The 24,588-nt window shown below is 49.2% G+C and overlaps 1 protein-coding gene across 1 annotated transcript in view; it reads left to right on the forward strand.

The window, feature by feature from the left end:
• The first annotated feature begins 300 nt into the window (after positions 1 to 300).
• STK26 (serine/threonine kinase 26) overlaps positions 301 to 24,588 on the forward strand; it is a 30,958-nt gene continuing 6,670 nt past the window's right edge. Inside the window, 5 exon segments of the mRNA XM_044452703.1 lie at positions 301 to 460; positions 16,693 to 16,923; positions 21,279 to 21,335; positions 23,960 to 24,068; positions 24,166 to 24,368. Of these exon segments, the coding sequence (XP_044308638.1) occupies positions 419 to 460; positions 16,693 to 16,923; positions 21,279 to 21,335; positions 23,960 to 24,068; positions 24,166 to 24,368 (642 nt within the window). The 5' untranslated portion in view covers positions 301 to 418.

Raw genomic sequence — 24,588 nt, forward strand, 5'->3', positions numbered from 1 at the left:
GGGCCGGGGCCGGGGGCGGCGCGGGGAGGCGGGCCGGGCCGGGCCTGCCGCGGGGCGGGCGGGCGGAGGGGCTGCCGCGGGGCTGGCGGAGCTGCAGGGATGCCCTGGGGCCGCGGGTGATGGCTGCTCGGTCCCTCAGTCTAGGACGGGGAGCACGGCTGGGCCAAGGCCCGGGCTTGTGCGAGGGGCGCGCGGAGGGGGGCGCGGGCGCGCGCGCGGGCCGCGGGAAGAGCCGGAGCAAGGTGACGCGGAAGGGCTGAGTGCGGCGCTTCCTCCTCCCCGCCCCCCCCCCCGTGCAGGCCCTGTTGCAGCTGAAGCCGGAGCGGCGCGCCAGCTTCCTCCTCCAGCGGCGTCGGCTTCCTCGCATCGGGGCCCCCGGGGCCAGAGCGCGCAGGCAGGACGCAGGACGGAGGCCGCCATGGCCCACTCGCCGGTGGCCGTGCAGGTGCCCGGGATGCAGGTAAGGCTCCTTCCCTGCCCTGGCGGGGCTTCCACATGCGTGGGCGCGCACGGCCCCTGGCCGCTGCCCGGCCCCGACCTGCTTCCAGTGGCCTGGGCCTGAATGCGCTTTTAGGTGCGGCGCCAGGGCTGGTTCCTCAAGCGGAGGGCTGGCGGCACTGGAAAGCAAGTCCGGGAAGGGTGACATTGCAAAAAGGGCTTGCTCTCTGCCGTGATCGAGGCCATGCGGGGGTAGGTTCAAATGGGGTCAGTCTGCCGTTCTGGAAGCCCTTCGGGGCGGGGGGGGGCAGTGTGTCTTTAGCACTTCCAGTTGTGCACCTGAGTAACCGGAGTGGCCAAAGGTAATTGTTGAAGCTGGGTGTGCATAGGGCATGGTCACTTTTTTGTAATAGGCTGCCTCTTTGTAGGAAGTCTAGTTTGTGTCTGAAAAGCTCCCTTTGGTTGTGGAATGTTTGTGCCAGAGCGGTGAAGCTGATGCTGTTAAGTCCCACCCGAAGGAGTCCTGGTCAGGCTTAGAATAACGTGTTAATGCACTTATTCATTGCTTATCCTGCAGTGAATGACCCCACCTTGTCCTTTGAGTCAAACTCTCCCTCTGGTCTGGGAAAAAAAGCTGGGCTGGGCTTTCTCTCGCTTGGTTTTTTTAAAGGAAGTGCCATGCTTTGTTGGGAGCACTGAAATGGATTGTTTTCTTAAGAATGTAGCAGGATTTATTTGATCAGTTTACAATCTTGGAGCATGGAAAACTTCGTGTGATTACAATGCTTGATAATGTTGTTAAAGCATGTGTGTTCCTTGATAGGACTCCCTAGATGAAGGAGGGTAAGGAATTTGGGGCTGGGGCTAGCATGGAGTTTTAACTGCATGCACCAGAAGGGGAAATTTACATCTGGGCATCCCTTAGCTCCCTCAGTGGACACATTGATTTAAATAAAGGAAATGCTTTTTGTCATTCTGCTGTCACAGACTAACACAGCTAGTCTCCTGGAACTAATTTGTGTATGGATGGGGTGATATTTTCCCCTCTAGTGAGTTTTCTAATCTGCTTGACGTGTGTGTAATGGCGCTAAGCCCATCTGAAGGCATTGTGTTTAAAAAAAGACAGAAGAAGCCCTCTGGCAGGTTGAGTATGCTTTACTAGTTGGGGTCCCCATTTGATGGTCAGTTTTATCTCCTGGCCTGTTTACAGATCAAAAGGTTCTGATCCCCTTGGGCTTTTTAGTCTTCCAAATCTAACTACTCTGAAAAGGTCAACAAACCCACCAGTTACTTTCATTTTTCCCTAATTCCATCTCATGCATCAAAGAGCTGGTCACCAAAAGTTAGTCTAGAAGTATTCACATGAGCTCCTTGATAGATGGTTGTAATGCAGCACAGAAGCCTTGCTTTTTCTTTTTTAAATTTGGGATCTTTCCAAGGCAAGTGGGTTGCTCCTCTTTTGGACCATTGTTACCATTCAGACATACATTTCCCAAAACAACATTTCCCCAAAGCATTATTTCAGAACTTTAATATATTAACCATTTGCTATTTCTTTTCAACTTCATCATATTTTGTCAAGTCCAGCTCGCTGCGATGGTGCGATTTTAAAACATAATATGTGAAGCAGGGAGGGAATTTTTTTTGTTCCTACAAAAATAATGTGTGATGCCAGGAATAAACTGCACAGCTACAACTACAACCATTTATGGCAATATGGAAAAAGAAACAAGGGGGTTTTTGTACTGTGCAATGGGTATATTACAAAGTTTAGGTAGCATCTCAGTTGTGATTTGGGACTTTAGATTGCACTGCTATCCTGTACCCACTTTCCTGAAAGTACTATTGAACTCAATGGATTTTGCTTGTCAGTAGGCACGCCTAGAGGGTGCACTGTAAGTCATCAATCAGGATGGTAAGCAGGACGGAATATTTGGGAGTATGCAAGTTAAAATGTGTTGGCTTCAGGGAGCGTTTTTAACAACTGGAGTGTATTGCATTAATAGTCTCCTGTTAAATGTTTACCCTAGTCTCCTCTGTTGCAGTTTTCCTTGCTTTCTTCCTTTGTCAAGGATTCTTATGTCATAGTAAACAGTGGCTTGATGTTCAGGCCTCAGGCTTTAATATTCTTTCTTTTCCAGTTTCTCACCTCCAGATCACTTCCTTATGCAATCATTTGCCATTAATCCCAATCAACAAAGCTTTGCCCTCTAAATCAGAGTTGGAAGCCATGGTTTGAATAGCGAATGTGAAACTTTTTGAGTGTAAAACTTTTTGATGGTTTGGATGCTAGTGAAACAGGAAGTGAGTGACTGAATGAATGACACCATCCGAAAAGAGGAAGTGCCAAAGTTTGGTTTGTTGTTCATGTAAGTTGGTTGACTGCTCCATAGTAACTTTAGGCCTGCATGCAAACTGTTTGGCTGGGTTAATGACTTGTCCAGGCAGTGAGTTTCATGCTGGACAAAGTTTTGTGCTTGAATTTCCCCCCATCCAAATTCAAGGCTGCTTGTTGTTGGACTTTTAAAAAATTCTTCAAAGAAAGAACAAAATGGATATCCAAAAAAACAAGATTCCTGTCTTGCTACTGAGTGCGGTTCACAGTTTCCTGCTTCCCATTATCCACCTCTTACTTTTATTTAATAAATAACACCCAGCCTGTCTCCCTGAAAGCAAATTTAATAGTTCCATACATGTTTCTAGGTACTGTTTGCTAAATCACCGGCTTTCATTGCAGTACTTCTGTAGAAGTAGCAACGCCGTTTATTGGAATGTGAATGCAATAAGAGCCAAATGCACAGAAAATGCCTGTTGATTTTCTTTGCTTAGAATGAGCATTGTAGAAGCTGTCATTTGCAAGATATCCAGAGCAAGATGTCCTTAATTTCTGTGAATGTCTAGTAGTTAATGTTGCAGGAATGCATGGGGGGCTTTAAGCCAGGAATTCGGTGGCACATACAGGACAAAAATGTGCTTTCCTGGAAGCTATAGAGGAATTAGTCAGCCTTGGAAACAGACACATTTTCATTTTGTTGCTGTCTCATTGTATTTATTGTTTATTTCTTTGATCTGCAACAAATATAGCGATCAGGGCTGCCTTCCACTCAAAGGTTTTCATTACAGGGGTCAAAGAGATACTTCACAAATCACGTCTAGTTGGTTATTGTATTGATTTACATGTTTTTACTTTTAGGCTGACTTGTTCTTGTTGGGAAAGTTGGTCTCTGATGTTCTTCCACATATATCATTAAGGTTAATCCTGGATGCAGATGTTGATTTTTTAGCTCATCGTCTTTCCAACCCACAAGATCTAGAAAGATGGGAGATATAGACTGTTACGTCAAGCTTTGAATAGGATCAAAAGTGCTTCAAGAAATGCTGGTGGTCAAGGATTGGAACTAGTTGATTTTTTTATTTTTTTACTATGAATGCCTTAGCCATTCTTTGCTCTTTGATACTGCAGTTTTCCAAGGTAAAGTTTACAGTTGGTGGGTTTACAAATTAAATTATATATTGTATTGCATAAAATGCATATGCTTAACCCATCTTCCCATTGCTAATAACTCTTGCAAAGACAATTCATTATTATTTTTTAAACTTGCATTCTAGACTTAAAGCCAGTTCAAGAAAACAGTTTATATAAATTCCATTTAAGATGCAACTCAAACTGTCAAGGTAGAATTAAAACCAGTCAAGACAAAAACTAAAATCAGCGGTAATGATTCTTTATGCTAAGCATTATACATAGCATTTCTTTACCACCTCCCCCCAGTTCCGTGAAACTTACAAGTTTAGAGGAATTTTGTGAGTGGAATTTCTCAGTAATAGCAAAATATGTTCTTAACGCTGATGCAGTCTCACTTAAATGTTTCCCCAGCAAATGCATTCTTACACATTGTTATCCAAAAAAAAAGGTTTGCAGTAATTTGCATCATTCATTAGTCAGGCTTGTTTGTCATAAATACCTTTTGGTAAATAATGTCCATAGATGTTAATAGCCTGTTACAAGTTTGATTAGCCCAGGACGTTTGTGTCAGGACAGCCTGAGGGCAGCGCAGGTGGGAGTACCCTTTTTCAATTTATAGAAGCCTCCTTACCTGCTTAACTGGAAGCTGTCCTCTTTACCAGGTGAACACACAAATAGCTACAGGCAAGTTGAAAGCCAGTTTTCCATCTTCCAATCTTAAAATGTTTGTTCTCCATGTTTCATAGACTTTCTCCTTTTAAGTTCTGATCGTTCTGAGCTGTTCTGAGTTCTAGGAAGAACCTTGTGGAGTTCCTTAGAGCACTTTGCTCTACTGTTAAGACAATAAACTTTACATAATACCATATTTCCTGTCACTTTACTGTTGTTGCTAGCTTAACCTAGATCCCTTAATTTATACGTGTATAATATCTTAATATCTTTCTCTGCTTCACTTTTATATAGCTGAAGATAATAAAATATTTCCTTTGAATTATTTTTCTACATGTAGGCAGATAGGATAAAAGCAAGCATTCCTTCGATTGTTGGATGCAGAATAAAAAGTATTCCTCAGACCACCTTTTTTCTTCAAGCTCCTGTTAAAGAAAGGGGCATTTATGTGATTAAAAGATATACATGGATTTGTCCACTTCTAATTATTACCAATATTGAAGCCAGCTTAGTTATTTTAAGAGCATTACTTCATTGAAATAATGGAGTCGAAGGGCTTGTGGCTCAATTTCAGCAAGTATACGTGGTTCTGAGGATGACAATGCACAGATAGTTACGTTGAAGTTAGCACTGTGGGAGAGCTTTGCTTGTGTGAACCTGTGACTGGTGCCACGTAATGTTGGACTTGCCTCAGGTGGAATTGATGAGGCAGCAGCTTAATGTTTTGTGAACGCTGTGAGTTCTTTTAAACAGTCTAGTCTTCGTCTTACGCATCGCCCAGGTAATTCCTAAGCACGAGAAGCCATGGAGGCCCAAGTGCAGATGCCGCGTCATGAATGAGCACGCATGTTAGAGTGTGTGCTTTAGTCCCCCTCCCTGGCTGCACTGTCAGGAGGAGTGGCTAAACATGCCAGGGCTCCTCCATCCATAGTTTGTTAGTGTGACATCAGGACCAGGAACCCTGGTCTGTTGTCTCCAAACAAGCCAGAGTCGTAGGCTAGGAACAGACCTTGGCTTATATTGTTGGCTTGTTAGGGTTAAGATAAGTGTGAGTCGCCCATTTAAAGTTCACACAAAGCAACCTGCAGAGGAAAATTCTCTTGCTCGTTTAGCCGCACCTGCTAGGGAGAGTATAGGGGGGTACTTACTTCACCCAGGATTACTGACAGGGCTTACTGGTTTATTAGCCCAGGATTGTTGGCCTTTCTGTCTGCACCTTGGAGATGCCAGGATCAGCTCTGGAGCACGCAGAGCACTTGCTGAACTGCAGCCCCTCCAGGTGGAGAAGGGGCCTGGCACATGCTCCCTGCAGCACACCTGCTTCTTCCCAGCAAGCCAGAATTGAAATAATAGCCCTGGCCCCCTTCCGTGTGGCCGGTGTTTCTTTTATGCTTTCCTGGAATATAAAGAGAGGCTTGCTAGTTCAGTCCAAGGGCACCTCATCCAGAATCCCATTTGCAGCAAGGCCGAGGGAGGCTGCAGCAGTCGCCTCTCCTAATGCAAGGAATATCACCCCTTTCCTTCCCTTTCACACAGAGGAGGTCAGTCCATTATCGAATTCTAGGAGCTGGGCTCCAGCTTACCAATGGTTCAGTCTTTTGTACCAGTGTGTACACATCTGCGAAATCAGAACATCTGTTTTGCTTATATTTCTGGAAATTGAAATGAAGTGCTAGATAAGGTTAAGCCAGGCCCATGTGAGACCCGCCATGGGCTGTGTGGGACCCTGAGCCGTTTCTGTGTGTGGAAGAACCATCTTTCTCCCTGTTTCCCTTTAGTTTTTTTATCTCCATGGGGATCCACGAGAGTGTTGTCTGTGCAGCTCCTTGGCGATGGCAGATATTGCTGGTGCCGCTGCAGCGGGGGCTTCATCCACACACTTCCTGCAGTTAGCAGCTGGGATGGCAAATTGCTGAGAGGAACTTCTTCCTGCCCAGCCAGATTGTTGGGTGGCATTTGTGCTCCAGGCCCTTACAAATGCAGCAACATGCTTGCAAACCCTTCATTATTAAATTCAGGGAGTTCCACTCACGTGCCGCAGCGCAAAACCGCCTGTCCAGTCTCGAGGCCTGCCTGCCAGCCTCCTCCCCTTCTCAGTGCTTAGTGTTTCATCCTTGCTTCCCTTGCCAGGGAATCCCAAGGCTGCACCGTGCAATATGGCTAGAAGAGCACCGGCGTGCTGAGCGCCTCTGCTCTGCTTTCTCAGCCCTGCCTCAGCACATCCGATTGCAAAGGGAATTTCCAACACGTGGGAACACAATCTCAAGCTTTTTAAAGGTAAAAAATTGGGGTCGTGTGCTCTTGCACCTAAATGCAAGTTTGCCTCCCTGATACTTAGCCAAGCACACCTTACTTCCTTCAGGGCTTCCCTTGCTGACTAGTGAACTTTTTTTTTTCTTTTTTGGAAAGCCGCATCATCATTTTGGAAAGCTGTGAAATGAGCCCAGCCACCCCAGAGCGCTTTCCCCTGCAGCTGCCCCTGCTGCCACTCTCTGCTCCCCCCGCCCCCCGCCGGTCACTGCCGTTTGCTGCTGGCTGTCGGACATGTGTGTGGGTTACAGAGCAGTACAGAGTGGTTGAGATCTCCACAGTGGAGCAGTACACCTGGGTGGAAATAGTGCAGAAACGGTGGTGCAAATGGCTCAAATGTACCAGGGCCAGTCAGTCGCTCTTGCACACCTGCGCGAGAGCAGTTCTGAACATTTCTGGGACATTTCCTTATTGCTAGGAGCAGAGGGAGGAGGGAAGGCCATGGCTCTAACAAGCTCATCAGGAGCAGCAGGAATTTTTGCCGCTCTTGCTGGCCCGCTCGGTAGCCATTCCTGACAACCCAGAATGAAGTTGCCCTGCCAGCCTAACAAGCCATCTTGGAACAATCCTAAGGAAAGCCATGGGTTCTTGGGGTATCTTGTCTGTGAAAAGGAAGTAAACTTACAGGAACTGCACCCAATCTGTACTGCAGGACAGCCGTCAGGGCTGATCAGTCACAGTGCATCGTAGTATGTTGTGCAAACTGGAGGCAGCCACAAGAGGGAGGTGGAAAAGTTGTTATCTGTATTACAACCATTTTAGAACAGCGTGTGGCGGTGGTGGTTTTCCATCTGGCCTTTTAAACATCATGAGGAAGTTTGCTGGATAAATTACCAGGTTAAGGGAACCCCCTTGCCTGGCCAGTAAAGTTGAGAAGGTCCCATCCAGTGGGCTTGCCAGCCACACGCCCAGCGGTGCTCTCATCAAAGGCCCGGCTGAGTAGGCGGGATGCTATGCGAGGCTTCCCGGAAGAAGGCGTTGTCTTTTTGGAGAATTAGAATTTCCACTTGACCTGTAGCTACCTGTTTAAAGACTCAGCAAGGCCTACTCCGGCTATGACATGCACCATGGAAATTCAGAGCTTTAGGAGTCCAGGGGCCGTAGTCGTAACTGTGAGGGGGAATGCTTGCCTTGCTTGGAATGGTTTGATTGAAGCAGATTTAACAAATTAGCATTTCTAGGATCGTGTACTGATAGATCAATGAATAACACTCTGTGTACAGGTGCAGCTACATCTTAAGGAATCTAAATTTACATTGGCAAATAGAACCTAGCATTGCATAAAGATTTCCTGTCTAGTATATTCCACATAACTTCTTAGTAGGAGAGAGAGCTGTCCCTCAGTGATTATCTGCACCAGGGTTTTCAGCTCTGTGGCTGTTGATGTTCCACCAGATAACTTCAGAGACACCCCATGCAGTCTTCCTCTTATGCAACTGCTTTGGGTTAGGAGATTGCAGTGTTGCCAGTGTGCTCCTGGAGGGGGACAGAAATTTCCAAAAAGAGGAGGGGCCTCACAATGCACTAGCTCACATTGCTGCACTTCTGAACAGAACTAATAATGTTTAGTCATCATTAAATCCTTAGTCGAAACCTTCCATTTCAAACGCTGTTTCTGGCATGTCTACACAAGGCAGAACCAGACTGGCAGCCCGTTCCTTGCAAGAGGTGGGATAGAATTCAGAGGTTGCCATTGGCCTGTGTTGGTTCTTCGGGTCTGGCTGGAGTTTAAGATAGCCAAAAAATACGGTTTTTTTCCCAGCAGGAAATTAGAGGTGGATCTTGACCCTGGGGAATTGGTCAGTGGAGTACTATTTTTAAAGTCATTTTCCGAATGGGTTGTAATAATGAAAAAAGTGCATATTTTCCAAAGCAGGAGTAGGCTTCCTGATGCCTTCCAGATGCTTTAGATTGCAAGTCCCATATCCCCTGTCAATTGGTGATGTGGGTTGGGGCTTATTGGAGGTATAGCCTGGTGACCCGGTGGGCTCTGGGTTATTTGTTTGTATTCTAAAGCCTTGGTAACAATAATGGATGTTTAATCCATATGTAACGTTTAACAAATGCACGTGTACCGGCATCACTATGGTTTTCTGTATTTGTGGAAGTGGTAATATCAAACTTCTTAAATGAAATGTACAGTTGTTGCTCACTTATGACTGCAGAATCTTTTGAAGTCTTAAGGAAATAGAAAATGAGTAACAAGATTCTGAATGTGTACCTGTCGAGAGGGTAATTGTAGCTTGAGTCACAGAAATAACTAGCATGTAAAAAGGTACAACAAAGAGGGGCTTGTTTTAGATTTTTTGTCCCCCTGCCGGCCGATTGAGAGCGCCAGCACTGTAATCCTGAGAATGGGTTTTCTTTGACATAATATATTTAGTGCTGGAGTATCAGTCCCATTAGAAAACTTCTTTAACTAGGGGAGAAATCCTTATTCAGTTGAATGCGCAGACTACGTGCCTTGGTTTAATGAAGGATAATGATTTGCTGTGTGTTTTATGAAAGTAGGGTGTTTCGTGTTAACAGTAATGTGCTTCTTGATATTCCTGCTCTGTTGCAGCACGAGCAAGCTTTGAACACTGCTTTGTCAGGGGAAAAAGAGCACTTCTTTCCTTCTGAGTTCCAGTTTATTTGCATTCATGGTGGGGAGGATCAAACAGTGTTGACTGAAGTGGGTGTGCACAAAAGATACAGACTGGTAGGAACGTAAAAGAATTGTTCTTAATTTGCCGCCTCAGACAGTCAAGTTCCAGTGTAACCCCTGAAGCAGCCAGGCAGATGTTAAACTTTGATTGGTGCTTCTGTGATGTTGGGGCCTGTTTGCTTGTTAGACTTGAGAGCACAAATTAATTTTGTGTAGGCTGCTCACTGCCGGCCAGAGACGGCAAAGAGGGCCCCTGTTTTGTAGCTGACGGAATAGTTTGTGCACATGCTGAACTTCTGCTACTCACAGGTGCAGCAGTGTTGGGTGTGAAGCGCCAAAGTCAGTGACTTACCCAGGTAGTTCAGCTGCTGTATTTAGAAGTGCAGAAGTGCAGGCAAGTGACATGATTTCTGGAACTCGTAAAGGTTCAGTATCTCAGGGACCACTCATGGGTATCAGAGCACGTCACGAACATCTGCATGCCATGTGCATGTAATGTGAAGCGAGGAGGTGCCAAGGTTGAAGCAAGCTGAGGGTCTCCCTGCTCCTAGCAGAGGTGCTTCTACCAGGTTTCCTCCATCTTGTTGGCAAGCCGGAGAACAACCCCAGCTGATGTGCCAGGCCTGGCATCGGCTGCTGCTTTGCCGCGTACCATGGCCTGGCTTTTCTGGCAGCGTGGAGTTGTCCACTCTTGCTTTGTTGCTTCCAGTTTTCCCTCTGCCATCCTGTGTCTTTCACGTGGCTTCACAGGGTTCACAGGTCTATATTTTCAGCAATATAGAATGCTAGTCTCCTGCCAGAGTAGCTCTTTGTTATTTGTGGCTTCTCAACACCAGCCAAAATAAAAACACATTATGTTGTATTTGGGAAACTGTGAGCTCTCCAGAAGATGCCCCTAAATATTACTAAATGGTTTACTCTCCATAAACATTTTTTTGAAGCCCCATAGGTGAGGGTGCCGGAGGATAGGCTGGCCATGCACATGGTGGGCACATCATGAGCGGAGCCGGCTGGAGCAGGGGGTCAGACTAGAAGGCCCAGGACACCGCTTCTCACTCGCTCTGTTTCTGCATTTCTCTCTTCGCAGAGGATTTAAATGAGTGGAAGAAGTAAATTAGCGGAAGGTGATACATGAAGAATAGAGAGAGGCTTCCTGGTGGCAAGCGCAAGCTCCCCACACTTTGCTTCCTCACCCGCGTAGAGGCAGTTCATCCACCTCAGCAACTCGGTGTTTGAAGCAAGGGCTTGCCTTGTGCAACTTGGGTTTCATTTTTGGGTTTTCATTCTGGTCTCTCTCCTGTAGGTATTTGAGTAAGAGAAGCAGCGATTGAACAAAAGGGTGCTTGTACCAGCTTCTTTGAGTGCCAGAGAGCCTGTACCAGGGTACTTCACCAAAATGAGTTGGCAAATTAAGCTTTCTGCAGCTCATTAGGGTAGTATGTGGGAGTGCCACAAAGGCAGACAATAGAATATCAGTTCATGCAAGAGGTATGAATTCCCCAGCTAGAATCACAGGGTTATTGGGCAGTGGCTCATCTCAAAAGAATTGCAGCAAAGGTATCGACATGGCAACTGCTCTTGAACCCTTGGCAAATATTTATTAATTGAACACAATGGAAGCAATCCCTTCTCTGGCGTACAAAATAGGCGCTGCCTTTTTCATCAAAACGGAAGCACCAAATAGACCAGGGGTGCAGAGTCTTGTTCAGCCTGGTGGCTGGATTCCATTTTGGAGAAGCTGCGGGGACTGCATTCCAGCGGTTGCTGGCGCTGAAAGCAAAAGGGGTGGGGCTGAAGTGTTAAAAATACCAACCTTTTTTGGCTTAAAGCCCTTCTGCTAGTAGCCGAGATTTAGAAGGGGCATTTCAGCATTTTAAAATGTGGGCGGGGGGATGACGGAAGAAAACACTCAACGGATTGGTGGATGTGTGCAATTGGAGGCTCCTCGGGTGGGGGGGGGGGCTGGATTTCTCTAGGAAATACTGTGTTGCTCAAAAGGCAGCTGTCACATCCCTTCCAGGTCTGTTGTCTAGTAACAACTCTCCGCCTTTGACACACATTCATAGCCATGAGCCTGGTGTTGTGTTGTCCATTCTTGCATTTTCTTTTTAAAAAGTCTTGATGTGGTTTTATTGGCCTTTTAGGTTTTTAGAAACATTTTGAGTTTATCTAGCACTTTCAAGTGTTCAAGTGTTACACAGACTTTCTTGTAATCTTTCTATAAGATAGGTCAGTATTATCCTCATTTTGCAGAATAAAACCTGAGGCTGAAAGAATGCGGCTTGGTCAGGGCTATTCTGAGGAGCCCAGGTGTTGGCATGAGATCTGTGTTAAACAAGCTTCCCAGCCCCATCCGGAGCTCCCTTCCTGCTGCCCTGTTTGGGTGCACTGTTGATATAAACATCATTTTAATCTCCTAAAGGAAGAACCTTTCCGGCCTCTTGTGACCTCAGAATAAATAGCACAGAATTATTCATTCTGCAAGTAGAAGCCTAACAGCTGTCCTGCATGCCACCGGAGTGTTTCAGAGCAGATACTTGGAATTCAACTGTTGGCTTAAATTAAAATGTGCGTTCAAGAGAGAAGTGGGGTGGAAGTGTAAAGTCCCCTCTAACTCTTGGGGCAGGACTTACCTCTGCTGTGTACTGGAGGCTTGGCTTCTTTAGTGTAGTTCCTTTCGAGAACAAACTCTTCTCTGTGTGAATTTGTAAAATAGGCCCAGTCACAAAGATGCCAGTAACAGTCTTAACTACCAACATGGAGGAGCCCGGAGACTTCTTGAAAGGAGTGTGAAAACGGGTGTGGTATTTTTGGAGGGATGCTGCTGAATCGGGGAAGCTCAGAATCCCCAACAAACAGAGGTGCTCTTTTCATGGGCTCCCAAAGGGCAGGAACAGGGTGCGACACTGGAAAACTCCTGCTAAGGGGAGGAGAGGGTCCCTGTCCCGGCATCTCCGCGGCCTCCATTCTCTCTTGAAATCTCGGCCCATGAAAAGCTCGATCTTGGCCATGAAGATCTCGGTCCACGGCTATTTTGGAGCTTAAGGAGAATTCCTGTCTTGCCTGCTACATGTCTTGTTTGTAAATATAACCATATCAGCTGGATCTCCATGTTGTTTTTTTTAAAATGGCCCTCCCCCAGGTCTGTGCGCAAGTGAGGGAAGGGTGGACCACAAAGCAGAGGCAGGGGACCTCTGGGCCAGGGCAAGGGGGTGCCTGCAGACTCGCCCCACCTGCCTTCCCGAGCAGCAGCACCTTGGCACCTGGAGGCCCAGGAGAGCATGTGCCGCCGTGACGGGGGACCTTTGTGGGGTCGCAGCCAAGGAGGGGAGGGCAAGCCCAGCCTCACCCCTCAGTGCCTCAACCCCTTCTCTGGGCTTTCAGAGGCTGTCCACGGTGCGGAGGGCAGGGAACGCCAGAATGAGCAAGCGGGCAGGGGAGCAGTGCCCCCGAGCGTTGCTTCTGCCCACTTCCTGCACATCCCCGCCTGCCTGTGGCCCTTGAGCCCGAGACGCTTCCGCACCCCCTCCCAGAACACGTGGCGCACTCAGGGTTCTGCCACCCAGAACATGGGAATGGATTCCAGCGTCAGTGAGTGGCTGCAGAGAGTTGCTGGCCTACATTCACACATGAGTGTTGGGGCTCGTCTGAGCTCCCCTTGCGCTCGTTTTGCTAGAAAGGCTGAAGCGGTTCCTGCCCGTGTGAGCCACCCGCCACAGCGCATCTCCGTGTCGTCCTCCAGGGTAACCTTGGAGGGCACATCCTGGCGTTAGCATACACTGGCCTGCCCAGGAGCATGCATTTTGCTTCCTAACCATCTTCCAGATGCAAAAGTCAGACCAGGCCTCCAACAACCCCCCCCCCCCCCATGCTTTTTGCATTATCCATTCTCTTCACTCCCGGTCTTTATCCCGCAAAGTGCATTAGATAGAGGAGAACATCCAGGGATCTTTTTGTAATAACACCCTTTGGCTGGTTCATGCTATGTTAAAGAGTAAATTACTGAATTTGGTTATGTTTCCATTTTTCTTTCAGCCGAGGTGATGTTTGCATACTGGCTGCTGCCAGTCTTTAAATTAGTTTCTGAAACAGGATAAAAATAAGTTCTGGAAAAAGCTGCCTGATTCCCCAGTGTTTGGAGCACTGACGGACGCATGCTTATTTATAAGTGTAACAAGAAAGGAATCACAGATAGCCCGCTGGTTTCTTATCTGTGAGGTGAGTTACAGGCATGGCAGAATTTCTCTTGCTGCAGAGCCCTCGCCTTTGGCCTGTCCGGGCGCATCCAGCCCTTGGGCCGGGGGGACGGCGCAGAGAGGGACATTCAGAAGTGGAAAATTCCATGAAGGATGTTGAACTTTTTTAGAATCAGAGGAAACCGTCTGTGTAATTATCAGCTGGTTTCTAAAGAGGAAAAATTAGGCAAGCTGGGAATGTTGCACAACTGCCGCTGCCCTTCTTCAAAAAGGACAAATTGGGCAGCCAAGGCCTTGCATCTACGAGGCAGTGTGCTAGAGTGGTTAGAGTATTAGACCAAGATTGGGGGCGGGGGCTTCGGGTCAAGCAGGTATTCAGAGTGAAGCTTATTTGGGTGATGATAAGCTGGCCATTCCCTCTCAGCCTAGCGCATCCATGGGGTATAATAACTATCATGACTGTTTTGTTCATGGCCCCAATGCACTGCCCTTTAGCCAAAAGGCTCCCGGAGTGATGTACAGAAAGGAGCGTGGCTGTCCCTGCCCATGGGCCAAAGGCATAATCGATATTATAGTGCTCTGATCACCCTGAAGGAAGGGTGAGGTAAAGGTGTAAATTGCTGCCTCTCCTTTTCAGAGGAACCCTTTCCCGGGCAGGAGGTGTTTTCTGCCTCCTGGGATCTTTTTCCTTCAGCGTTGGGAGAGTCAGTCGGATCATGCAGGAATACCTTTGCAGAGCATCGTTCAGCCTTGAGGGCAGAGATCCTGGGGAGATCCTGAATCCAAGAGCTGCATGGAAGATGCACACCCAGGGCACCTTACTTTGCTGTGGGTTTTCAGTGCATTCCTACACCCACGTGACCGGCAGTTGCCCACAGGTCGTGCCGTGCACGTGCCCCGTGGCCTCCTAGTTGCACTGGTGGCACTTTCTCCCAAGAAATTTCTTCTGCGTCTTCCAGCGCAGTGATAAGTGAGACCCATATGGCTTCTTGCTGCAGCCTCATCAAGAACATAGGAAATAGAATTCTGGAAAGGGTATTAATTTTTCTAGCTTTTCCTTGTGCATATTTAGACATTGCCAAAGACATGAAGGAGGATTCTCCCGTCAGTATCTTATGCCGGGCTGGCTGTGCACTTTGCAGTAATCTTTCCAAAGCCCTCAGGTCGTACTTTAATAAGTGTCTGCTTTGTAGACAGTGGACACATCCTGCAGGGCATCGGTGCATCATTGCTGCTGTGCCCGCCTGAAGGTTTTCTTTGCACTGTTTCACTTCTGCTCTGGATTGCTGCTGAGCCTATGAAGGTCCTCACCCCCAGGTTATACTGGTTCAGCTCGTACCTGGACAACTGTTTCCAGAAGGCAGTGCTGGGGGATTTTTGATTGGCCCTTTGGCATGTATTCTTGAGGGCCCCACAAGCTTCGATCTTTTCTGCCATGCTCCATGAGGAAGGTCATTTAGAGTTTGGTATTGTCAGTTCCTCTTTTTCTTTGGATGCAGGTGAAGCAGTGGAAAAATTCCTTGGTTTCTAGCCATGATAACGGTCTGGATGAGGCCCGGTACACTGAGGCTGCAGGCAGATAAGATTGGGGACCAGTTCTGTTTGGCACAGGTGTGTCCAGCCCATTCTGGCTGGGGTGGTGCTGTAGGGCAGTCTTTTACCTGAGGCACATGGTCTTCAGGAAAGCGTGTTTCGTGACCAGTTCAGGCAGGTGTGTCCCTTGTCTAGCAATTTCCAGCCTAAATCACAGTAATGCCTTTAAAGACCATCTGGGAGCTTAGAATTATGGAAGAGTTGGAAGGGGCCATGAAGGCCATCAAGTCCACCCCCCTGCTCTTGCAGGACACCACGTCACCATCCCACTCAGAGGGCTGCCCAGCTTCTTTTTGAATGTCTCTGTGTGGGAGAGCCCACCACCTCTCTGGGCAGCTGGTTCTACTGTCCCATTGCTCTGACAGTGAGGAAGCTTTTCCTGATGCCCAGCCTGAACCTGGGTAGTCACAGCTTGACTTGATTATTCCGTGTCCTACACTCTGGCATCAGCAAGAAAGATATTGGCCTTCCTCTTTGTGACAGCCTTTGAGGGTCTTATGGAGGGACATCATGTCCCCCTCAGTCTTCTCTTCTCCAGGCTGAACATGCCTGGGTCTCCCAGTCTGTCCTCACAGGGCAGAGTTTCCAAACCCTGGGTCATTTCTGTCACCCTCCACTGGACCCTTACCTGCATCTTTCTTCAATCTCGATGCCCAGAACTAGACACGGTATTCCAGGTGAGGTCTGCCTAGTGAGGAGTAAAGGGGAACTGCTACTTCTTGTGATTTGGAAGTATTACTTCTGTCAATGCATCCCAAAATAGCATTTGTGGTGAGAGTGCTGACATGTGCACTCTGGTGATCATCATACATCTGTCTTCCACCATCTCGGCTGGCTTCTGGCGGTTTGAGGGTTCAGTGCGGAGTGCCCATCTTAATCTACAAGGCCCTTCGTGACCCGGGCCGTGCGAAGGCCCTGGCCCTCCTTCCAAAGTTCCTTCCTGTGCCTTGAGCTATCATGGATGGCTGTTAATGAGTGGGCATTTGCCCATTGAGGGATGCCCTCCCGAGAGAGGCCCCCTGGCCCCAATTTGGAGGACTTCCCTGCACCAAGCCAAGACTGTTCTGTTCTGGGATACAAACTGGTAACAAAAAGAAACAGAAAATGGTGGCTTTCCTGAAAGGTAAAATGGGAGGAGGTGTTTTTCGGTGTTAAGGACAAGTTAGAGGCACTTCCGCCAACGTCTTGAGATCCCACCTTCATGGTCCTGCTTTCAAGAATGTCTTAGGTGCAGAATATCAGGATGGAACCACTGCAGCCTATGCAGCCCTCTCACTTTATTGAAATCTTGAACCCGACCCAGGTCTTAGCTACGTGGCAAGGCAGACATCTAACTATCATATCATTGCCTCTCACCCTTCTGCTTTCTTCAGAACCACAGAGCAGATCCTGAGGAACTTTTCACAAAACTGGAGCGCATTGGGAAAGGTTCGTTTGGAGAGGTCTTCAAAGGGATCGATAATCGGACGCAGCATGTGGTTGCCATAAAAATCATAGACCTTGAGGAGGCTGAAGATGAAATAGAGGACATCCAGCAAGAGATAACTGTTCTAAGCCAGTGCGACAGCCCCTACGTAACGAAGTACTACGGTTCATACTTAAAGGTAATGTACACTTTTGCCCCACGTGTACTGGATGGCCTTTGGAGGCGCAAGTGGTGTCTTGAGGAGGGAGAGTCTGTGGGAGGGGGGGCTGCCAGGGTTTTTATCCGTTGAAGTGGCCACATTTTGGAGACCAAGGAGAGGGTTTGGGCCTGGCACGTTGTGATTGTCATACTCCTGTTTAAAGATTTTTTGAGTGATTTGGAATGCTAAAGGTATTTCGAGTTTTGCACCCTCTCAGTTGTTTGCTGGCTGAGTTTTCCTTCTTGTGGTGCAATTTTTACTGACTTTATGATGCATAAACTGATCTGCACGTAATGCTAAACTTGTGTGTGGGCACACTTGCCGCCTCCCTTCACCAGACCATTCGTTGCCCACAAAGGTGGCAGAAAGCATGCTTGGGGAAGAGACAAGCATGTAAAGACTTTTTAGGCTTTTGGAGACAGTCTGGAACCTTCCACTAGTTCAAGAGAAGGTAGTAAGATCGTTTCCAGGAATTGGTGGTCATGTACAAATTATTGCCAATTGCTGGGCAATTGCACTCACCTCCAGTCCGTTTCTGGGCCCATTTCAAATTGCCAGTGCTAACTTTCACAGATCTAAGCAACTTGGGGTAAGGTTAGCTGAAGGCCTATCACATATTCCTGCCTGGACATTGGCTCACCGCTATTTTTTGATCTTTAGGCACTACGTGCTGAGCCAATACATTCCCAAGTGGTTTAATACTGGTCATGTGTGAGTCTGCATTTGCCACTGACTGAAATAAGAAGCCTAGCTTGGGATGTTGACCAAGCAAATCTGCAAATGGGTCATTTTGTTACTTTGCTTCTCACTTAACGGGTTGTCAAACGGTGCGCTATCAAGCAGTACACAAGGTCTCAAGAGGACCTTTGCCTGCACAGGGGAGTGGCAATTATTTCTCTGCCTCTGCAGCGAGACCTCAGTCCTGTACTCTGGACCTGACGGTCTTCAACGTCCCCTGTCTTTCTACGCTTTCCGAAGACTCTCCCTACTCAGGAAAGGAGAAAACTCCCATTTATGGGAGCATGGATTTTAAACAGCTGTGAAAAGAAAGGTTTTCTTTTAAAGCCCTTTTACAGGCCTAAATGGGCTGGGGGGGTTGGACAGGGTGAGACGCAGACTCATAGCTGTAGATTTCCACAACGTGATAATATCCTGTGCACGGCAGAATTTACTTTCTTGGCCTGTGGTAGCCAGTAAGAAGTATCCTTGGATGCCTTGGCAAAAGCTGCACACGCCCAGTTACACTGTATAGGAGCGATTTCTTTGAGGCGTGATTGGAAAAACACAGTGCTTTTTTTCTTCTGTGTAAGCCTTTCCAAATACACTCTCGCCCTCCAAAGGTATCTGTGTGACCACAGCATCTGCTTGAAAACTGTGCTCATTGCAGGCTTTTCTTCCTGGCACAGCCGGGCCCGGGAAAGGCGCTAAAAGCAGCACATGCTTTCCTTCCCGGTTTCTGGCTGTTGGAACAGCTCTTGTGGTGTGAGTGCAGCCCACACCTTCATGACTGTCAACAAAGTACCTTCTGTTCAGTTCCTGGGCTTGGAACACAAATGTCCTGCACCTTGATTTGCTTGTTCAGGTTGTGCTCAAATTCTGGTCCGCATTTGGAAAGTGGTGATCAGTTAAAATTTAGCCTTAGGTGAGAACCCTGTCCTGAAAATCGCCAACAAACCTTTCTTTGGCATTCTGGAGTGTCTGGGGACAGCAGGGAGTCCCAGATGTGGAGTTTCCTGTCGGAGCACCTTCTTCGCTGTCAGAGCAAGCTCGCTTTCACAGGATGGAGACCTCTGTCTGCAAATGGAAGCTCACGGTCCACTTGCAGAGGCCGATGTCCCAAGGAATAAAACTTGTGATCAGAGCATTGCTGAAAGGCATTAAAGTGGCTTTTGCAGGGGGCGGTGTGGGTTCACAGCAAAGAATGCAAACTTCTGAGATGCACGGACATGTTTCTCAGGCCAGGTACTCAAGCAGCAGGGAAGGGAAATAAAAATGCAGCTCTTTTTATTTATCAGTGTTTTCTATAACAGCCTCAAGGGTAAAAGAGGTTACATGTAAAAACTTGCACGAGAACTGCCGAAGAAAATGCCTGCTAAGGAAAGGTGTCTCTGATTTCTGGCCAAAGAGACAAAAAGAAGAGCCTGGCAAATTTCATCTGTCCCAGCGTTCCAGTGTAGCGACACCAACGCAGGAAAGGCCCTGTGCTCCTTTGCCAGGTCTCTCGAGGTGATACCAAGAGCAGCTTTGATCCAAGGCAGTCCTGTGCAGGAAATTTTAACAACTAGGACCAGCACTTTGAATCTTGCGTAGCAGAAGGTAGGAAGCCTAAGTGGGAGTTACATGCTGTGCTCTGCAGCCCCAAGCAAAAGCCTGACCTCTGCTTTTTGAAGCAGTCGAAGTCTCTGGAAGCTTCAAGGGCGGCCCATGCAGGATGGCGTTGCAGCCATGCCCTGGGTGGCGGGTGCGGGCCTGCCGTCCCTGGGAGAGGCTGCAGCTGGCATGCAGGCTGCAAGGTGCTTGGAGCAGTGACCCCCACCCCCGCACGCAGGGTGTGCAGCCGACAGAGGAGACCTTCCAGAATCCCCCGAGAGAGCTCCGCAGCTCTCCTGCGGTCTGGTGTCTTTCTTGCGGGGCCTTGCTAGTACAGAGTTCCCGCCCCAGTCAGCGAGAGCTTTCTGTCCACGGTGGGATCCCCAGTTTGACCCTCATCTCACTGTTCCTGATCATCGTGGTAATAGCCGTAATGATACGACAGTTCTCAAGGGTTTGCAGGCAAGGGCTTCAGGGGCCTCCTCACTCACAAGCCTTTGCTGTGTAGCATGAAAGCCTCTGTGCCGCGTTAACAGTAGGTAATGTTCCAGTCACCTTACAGTTACTGGCGTTTTTGCACAACTCCTGCCTAAGCAAAATACAAAAAGCCATTTATGAAACTCTCCTGTTAACCGCATAGTTATTTCTTGTAGTTTCTCGCTGGACTGCAGGTCATGGTCTTTCCCCAGTTCTTAAAACTCTTTTTATAACCGCTTCAGAGGGTGGCTGTTTGCTTTTCCCAGGAATATGAGCAATAGCCTTCTGCATGTTCAGACGGAATAAAGGCCCACAATTCCCAGCTTGCCCCACTGAGCGTATCAGGCGTTGTCAGCTATTTTTCTGCCTAAACTTGCGCAGGATTTCACCTTTAGCTGCAATCCAGAGTTGCTGCCGGTAGCCTTTTGAACGTGCCGTGTCCTTTGCTCGCGGAATCATTTAGAAGGCCGAGTTCAGCAGCCTGAAAGTTTCCCCCTTCCTTGTGAGGACGAGGGACTCAGGAACAGCCTAGGTCTGGACTGCCCCCAGTCCGTCCCTGCCCCACACACCGCCGGCATAAAAGGAGCTGCACCAGTGCTGGGCAGAGAAAAGGGCCCATTGAGGGCACAGTCCCGTTGGGACCGTGGAAGGCTCTTCCCAGACGCCCCGGGAAGCCCGCCCTTTCCTGCGGCCGGCCAGAGAGCGCCTGCCAGCTGTGCAATTGTGCCCGTGGACACGTTAATGCTTGGCTCATTTTCAGCCTGAAAAATTAGAACCGGCCTGAGCAGTGCCTGCTGCCCTGACTAGGAGAGGTGTGCTTCATCTGGCCCACGTCTCACAGGACTTGGCTTTCGTAATCAGGGTGTGATGGGAATGTGGGTTGTCACGATGCCCTCCTTGCTGAGCTGGGTTTGGCCGCATGCCTGAGAAGGCACACAAAGACAGCCTTCACGTCGCGTGTGTGAGCGCAGAGCGGAGCCTAGGTTTGGGGAAACGGCTGCCAGGCCTTCAGTGAGGTGCCCGCCACATTATTGCTGAGGCGACAACAATTCACACCTCCAGGAGGAGGAAATACGATGACGTGCCCGTGTCCGTCATCGCCGTCGCCCGTGTTGGGATCTTGCCGCCTCAGGCCAGCGTTGCGAGCCAGGCTCCCGGCCTGGAGGCGCCCAGCGTGCTTCGTGGTGGCAGGTTCTCCCCTGCAAGGAATGCGGCCTGTTGAGGGCGAGCCCAGGACAGAGTTTCTCTCCCCTTCCGCCCCTCCCTTGCCTGTCTCCAAAAGCCGTGCTGGCCCAGCGCTGCCTCACCTTGCTTTCCACTCCCCGGGCCCTCTCTCGGGGGGCTCGCTCCGAAGCACGTGCTGCAGCGAGTGCTGGTGGAGCTCCTGTCTGCATCTCTCCCACAAATGGAGACCTACCCAGTGCGGGGAAAGGCTGGGGCTTTGGGGGCTGGCTGCTGAGACGGGCGCTGCCAGCGGTGCCTCCACTGCCTGTCCTCTTGGGAAGACCTCTTGACGAGCCTAATCCTCCATCTGCGTTCACTTTTAGGGCACAAAGTTATGGATAATAATGGAATACTTAGGAGGGGGATCCGCGCTGGATTTGGTAAGTATCCCGCCTGCTTGTGTGTGGCGTTTCACTTTCTAATATTGGCTCACCCACTTCACCATGAGGAGAGCAGCTTCATTTCTTAACCATTCGTAAGTTGCTGTTTATCTCAGTTGCTGCTTTATTTTTAGCTTTGCACATATCCCTGTTTGAGGAACAGATGTTGCTTCCAAGCATTATTTACACAAGAAGTCTACATCTGGGTTTAATTATCTGTTCAGAGTATAGCGAAAGTTGGACTCCGGTGGCAGGTGGCGGTCCTAGTGGGATTGCTGTAGGGTTTTTACAGCACACGAGCATTCGAGCACAGCCACCATTTTGAATGGCTTTAAAAGGGGATTGGACACATGACGGGGCAGGCATAGTCCCAATGGCTGCGTGCTGCCTCGTGTCAGAGACAGTATGCCTGGGCACACAATTTGATGGGGAACATGGGCCAGAGGGTTTTGTTTCCCACCTGTTCTGCTTGTCAGTGTCCTCTGGGCAGCCAGTTGGCTGCTGGGTGAACAAAATACTGGACGACATGGACCTTTGGTCGAGTCCAGCACAGTTCTTCCATGCTCCAAGCGTTGCAGAATTTTCTCTGGACTCTAGCTGGAGAGTTCAGCTGGCAAGTTCCACTGGGGTTGGGACATGCAATTTTGTTACTGCTTTGCAAAGAACCTTCAGGGACAAATGTTACGGACACGGTTCTCCCTTCTCTTTGCAAGAACTCCGTCTGTTCGACAACGGTGGTTTCCATTTGTAGATGGGCAGCAGGCTTAGCCGTTGTGGATCTGACTGAGACCCCCAAGGGGATCGGTCCAGAGCGCTTCCTGCTCGGCTGGCCCGCCCCTTCGCTCACAGCGCTTCGTCAGAACTGTACCTGCAGCACACCTGGCATCTCCTCGCAGACACGGGCTTGGTTGAAGGTTGATGGCCTTGCACCTTAGAAAGAGTCTATTTGAGCAGAGCGCACTCTCTGCTTTTTAGTGCTGCCATCAAAAAACAGTGCAGTTAAGAAAGTGAAAGGTGTGGTGTTTTGTTAGCTTTACATACACAAAAACGGTTCTCCTGGAAGCAGTTCCTGGGAGTGGAGCTAACAGTCTAATGTGCTAAAACTGACCTGACTTTTCCATTTTTGGCACTTTGAGTTGAGACCATGAAAGGGCCCATTGCTTATGACAAATGCGGCCTTCACGAAGGATGCCGCACAGGAGGGACTGAGGCAGCAGAAGGCGCTGGGTGGTGCTGTGTGGTTTCCCCTATCCTCCAGTCCAGCTCCACCACAGCCCTGTGTCAAAGACCCACCCTTTTCCTGTAAGAGAACACTCCTCAGTGTCTGCACTTAGAAGTTCCTGAAATATTAGCACTGAGCCTTCACGCTTTTGCTGGCTGCATGGCCAGCGGTGGCTTCATCCCGCCAGGCTCTGAGCACCTGCTTCTGCGTAGTCGTCTGCTCACAGGCCTTGCGCCCAACCGGCTGTGCTTCTGTTCCTCCCCGCTAGAATCTCGAACGCCCGGGGCAAGCCGCGCCCCACTGGTCTGAAGCCATGCGCAGTTCTGCGGCAGCCTCTGGTTGGGCCCGGGGGCAGATTGCAAAGGCGCTGCAGAGGAGTTGCTTTCCCGAAAGGCCGGCGCTGGTTAGGCATCGCTGCCAGAGTGCCCCTTTTGAGCAGCACACTGAAGTGGGGCTGGCACACATGCCCCGTGCAAGCAGCGCTGCGAACGTGCACACTTCAGCCCTCGTTGGGACAGAAGGGGCTTGCCGGCGCCCACCGCCTCTACTCCCCTCCCGGGTCCTCGCAGCCTGGTTGTCTGGAGCCGTGGCAGCCGCCGGTGCTGCTTCCAGTGGGGGGCCCTGCACTCGCACACACTTCTCGAAGGTGCCCTCGTCGGCCTCACCAAGGTTTGCTTCGGTGCAGAGGTGGGGAAACGGCAGCCTTCCAAACCCCGTTGGACTCCACCCTCCATCGCCCTAGGCTGTGCTGGTGGGGGCTGGAGTCCAAAGGCCCGTGGACGGCCACAAGCTCTGCACGATGGATGTCTTCCTGGTACTGAGGGACGAGGCCTTGTTGAGGAAAAGCGTCATCCTCGCTCACCGGAGCCGCCTTCTAATCAGACCGGCTCCGTCGACCAGTGTATGGCCACAGCTTTTTGCCCTGCAGCCTTCGTCTTCGTTCGAGCCGGTGTGGTTTGGGGGTGAAGAGCGTCGGACTGGGAGTCCAGCGAGCCGGGTTCTGGTCCCCGCCCAGCCCTGGGGTTCACTGGGTGACTTTGGCCAGCCACGGCCTCTCGGCCCCAGCAGCCTTCCAGGGCGGTTCTTGCAAGAAGTAAAAGGAAGGGAAGGAGAAGCTGTGAGCCACTGGTGCAAGCACAGTGCAGCCACAGCCGGGACGCCTCTCCTTTGCTGCACTGCGTTTGCAAGTTGTTTGTGTTATTCCTGTTGACAAACGGGGATTTGATAAGCAGTTGTGGAATGGACATGTTTAGTTTTCTCAAGGAAGCCTCATCTTTGGTAAAAGAAAAAAGGATGGCATTTTGGATTCATTGTAAATTTATGTCTTAGCAAACGGTAATGGCTAAAGTTTTCTTTTTTTTTTTAAGAACAACTTTTGAAATAATGCTTACTTTCCCTAAAGCTCCGTGCTGGCCCATTTGATGAGTTTCAGATTGCTACAATGCTAAAGGAAATCTTGAAAGGTCTTGACTATCTTCATTCAGAGAAGAAAATCCACAGAGACATAAAAGGTGTGTATAAATGTAAAGAAGCGTGAGGACAAATTCCCATTAAGTGCTCGCACCTTCTGTTTTTAAAAAGAGTTTTCCACTTTCTGCTCCTTTCAAGCTGCCAACGTGTTGTTGTCCGAGCAAGGAGACGTTAAGCTTGCAGATTTTGGCGTTGCGGGACAACTGACCGATACGCAGATTAAGAGGAACACCTTCGTAGGCACCCCGTTTTGGATGGCCCCTGAAGTCATTCAGCAGTCAGCCTATGACTCAAAAGTAAGATGCATGGAACCGGTTTGTGCTCAGGGTGATCCATTACTTGTGTGCACTTTGGAAATATCCATGTGCTGCAGAGTATAAACCGGGGCCCCAAATGCAGACCTTGATGGCTGTACAACAACTGGGGGTTTTGACGTATTAAGAGCAAGTTTCTAGCCCTGGTTGTTTCGGGGGGGGGGGGGGTGCAGAACCGTGGGGGGTGGGAAGACCAGGGGGGGCGGCGGGGGGTTCTCCCTATCGGGGGGCCCCAGCCCTGGTCCTT

The sequence above is a fragment of the Varanus komodoensis genome, unplaced genomic scaffold (genome assembly GCF_004798865.1).
Source record: "Varanus komodoensis strain SLA01 unplaced genomic scaffold, ASM479886v1 scaffold74, whole genome shotgun sequence".
Classification (NCBI taxonomy): domain Eukaryota; kingdom Metazoa; phylum Chordata; class Lepidosauria; order Squamata; family Varanidae; genus Varanus; species Varanus komodoensis.